At 25.0% G+C, this 3,445-nt stretch overlaps 1 protein-coding gene across 1 annotated transcript; it reads right to left on the bottom strand.

Annotated features, from left to right (window-relative positions):
* Positions 1-522: 522 nt before the first annotated feature.
* On the bottom strand, positions 523-3,439 carry LOC102672868 (mitochondrial tRNA-specific 2-thiouridylase 1). The gene is made up of 8 exons (XM_006607077.2): positions 2,877-3,439; positions 2,216-2,423; positions 1,968-2,133; positions 1,708-1,892; positions 1,393-1,619; positions 1,145-1,312; positions 806-1,033; positions 523-740 (listed from the first exon to the last, which is right to left on the bottom strand). Exons 2-8 carry the CDS (start codon positions 2,289-2,291, stop codon positions 600-602), a joined length of 1,191 nt encoding a protein of 396 aa, XP_006607140.1. The 5' UTR covers positions 2,292-2,423; positions 2,877-3,439; the 3' UTR covers positions 523-599.
* Between the last annotated feature and the right edge of the window lie 6 nt (positions 3,440-3,445).

The following is a 3,445-nucleotide window of genomic DNA, read 5'->3' as shown; positions in this document are numbered from 1 at the left end:
TTTTTTTTTTTCAGTATTATTAACTTCGAATTAACTTACTGTAAATTTGTGGTTTCCTTCTATTAATACAATCTTCATGATTTGATAAGAAATTCCAATATACTATGTTACAGCCATAAATTTCATTTTCTTCAGCGGTCATCATTTCTCGCGAGTTTTGATGTGTAATATTTTAAAAAGAAAATTAAAGAGAGATTACTAATGTCTGTGGTTTAATCACTAGAATGATATTATTTCGTCATTTTTTCCATAACGAGATGGATTAACCAAAGATTCTGTGTGGATGTATGAAAAAATTTCTTTTACTTCTCATTTCAGATTACTTCTATAAATGATTTTCTTTTGTTTAATAATTGCACAAAAAATAAATTTGTTATTATATTTGAAAAGTCAAGGATCAAAATCGATCAATGATAAATTACCGTTATGTAAAAGAGAAAAGAAAAAAAAATTATTTTAATTTAGACGTATAAATTAAAAATTATAAAATTAAATTAGGAATATTCAATTAATAAAACTATGTTAAGATATTAAAACATAGTTTATTTTTTTAATAAATTACAATTATACATTATATCATTAGAAAATACGAATAAATGTTACACACTCTCATTCGCGATTTGTTTCTCGTTCAATTCATTATAATTCATTATTTCTTTGTCTAGAAAGAAATACGATGGACCACAGAATGAAATTACAGCGCTACCTAAACATTCGTCTCCTTTATATAAAACTACAAACTGAAACAAACAAATATTATTAAATAATATTATATAAAAAAAAATTAAACATAAAGAAATCATACCTGTCCTTCTGTAAGTGATCTTAAAGGTTGATTAATATGAATTATTAATTCATTCCTTAAATTTTTGTGAACTATGCAAGATATTAAAGCATCTCTATGTTGAAAGCGAAAATTGCAATGCATCATTCTATAGTAACTATTAAGTTCACTGGGTTCTGATGATATCCAATGAGGAGTTTTTGTTATTATAAAATCTGAATAAAGTGCTGGATGATTTGTACCTCTCACCTATATATATATATATATATATATATATATATATATATATATTAATACATATGAACATATAATCTACAAAAAAAGTAATTTATATATATATAAGATCTATTTTGTACATACTACAATAATATTATTTGATTCAATATTTTTTTTATATATAAAGTATGCAATTGGGTAACCTCCAAGTTTCACATTTTGACCTACAGTCCAATAATGAAAGCCCTTATGCTTTCCCACTAATTCACCACTATCCAAATCTATAAAATCTCCAGGTTTGTCAGATATATACTATACATATATTATTTTGTTATTAATATAAAATTAATTAATGTAAAATATTCTCTTATATCATATTTATTATATCATACTTCAGATATAAAATTTTGGAAATTTCGTTTTCCTATGAAGCATATCCCTGTGCTTTCTTTTTTATGTACGATTTTATCCAAACCAATTTTTTCAGCAATTTTTTTAACATCTTTTTTTAAATAATTTCCAAGAGGAAACATGAAATATCTTAATGTTTCTTGAGGTACTTGACACAAAAAAAATGTTTGGTCTTTTTGTAGATCTTGTGCTTGAAGTAATTTGACATCTACCAAAATGTTTAAAGTAATTGTTTAGGTATTATTGGATATATTAAAATAACTATTTAAAATTAATAAGAAGAAAATTATACTTACTAGTATTTAATTTAAAATATTCAAGATAAGGACCAAAACTAGTCCTAACATAATGTCCTGTTGCAATAGCATCTGCTTGAAGTTTCGTACGAGCAAAATTAAAAAATTGATCAAATTTAATAAACTTATTACATAAAATATCAGGATTTGGTGTACATCCATTTTCATATTGTTCTGTTAAATAGCTAAAAGTTAAATAAGCAAAGTATTAATTTTTACAAATATAATCAACAAATATAATCATTTAGAAGTATACATACCAAAAAATATTATTCCAATATTCTTTTACAAAATTGATTTCAACAAAAGGGATTTTTAATTTTTTGCATATCCATTCTGCATGTTCTTTATCCTCATCAGTTTGACATTTTCCTGTTTCATCTTTAATATCCCAATTTTTCATAAATACTCCCGTGACATCATATCCTTTAAAAATATTAATATCAATAATTTTATTTTATATTTGTAAATTAATATATAATCTCGAATTTTTATTTTTTTAAAATACCTTTATTTTTTAAAAGAAAAGCTGCTACAGCACTATCAACTCCACCAGATATACCCACAATTATTTTTTTGAACATTTTAAATTCTATTTTATTATAACATAAATATATAAATATATATATAAATATATAAATAATTCAAATATTTTAGTTTTTATTTCTCTCAATTTTATTTTATATCATGTTAATTTATCTCAATTATTAAGGAAGCTATTAAAATGATGCATAAAATATTATATAAAAAATAATTCTTTACAGAATAAAGTATTTTTCTTCTTTATATATATTTAAATATACGATTGATAATATCAAATATGAATTTACATGTTAATTTCTTCAAATATAATATAATTATATTGATATTAAAAATTTTATGAAACAATAATATATAAAAAAATGATTGAAAATAGATTTTATTTTTACACAATATATAATAAAAAAAAATTTTTATAAAAGAGAATTTTTAAACAAAGATCTTTTCTTAATCGATACGATATGCTAAAGGACATTAGAATGAGATGAAAAATATATATGAAGATTGTATAATAAAATTAAGACAAATATATTGTATTTCATTTTCACTCAATCATTTATATAATTTTAATTGCGTATATATTGATTATATGTGCACAAGCATATATTATTATTTTGAAAAGAACTTACAAATTTACAAATAATAAAGGTTAAAGAAGTACTGAATCTATCACGTGGTATACATATACGTGTTCAATAGTTTCCGATTACGTTTTACGTGCGCAACGAATGAGCGACTGTGCTCAGGTTCTGACGCGTTAAACGATATCGAATGGTTTAATAGAAAAATATTTTGCGGGATTGAATCTGAATAAAGGATAGAACGTGATTTTTCACGTGCATGTAGTGTATATTTGATGAAATATCGTTTGTACACTTCCTGTGATTAGCACGTTTCGAGGCTCGCGCGTAGGTCGATGTCCGAAAATCGTTGGCCAATCGACGCACGGCTCTCTCGTCGAGAACCAGTCAAGCACGTTGACAGATATGCAACGGCTGGTCGTAAGAGCTTGCATATTTCGAATGGCATTTTATAGTGTGGATAACAACGTATCGCGTGCTAGTTCAGTCTATTGGATTAGACGAAATTCTCGAAACGATACACCGGTTTTCGAAGAAATGCGCGATTTTGGTGCAAGTGCAACCCATTTTGCGCAGTTTCCATGACCCAGATTATGATGGGGAGTTCGCTCGCCTTT

Source organism: Apis dorsata, unplaced genomic scaffold (assembly GCF_000469605.1).
Source record: "Apis dorsata unplaced genomic scaffold, Apis dorsata 1.3 scaffold_1, whole genome shotgun sequence".
Classification (NCBI taxonomy): domain Eukaryota; kingdom Metazoa; phylum Arthropoda; class Insecta; order Hymenoptera; family Apidae; genus Apis; species Apis dorsata.
Note: the sequence above shows the minus strand (reverse complement) of the source record. Positions and strands in the feature narration are given on the sequence as shown.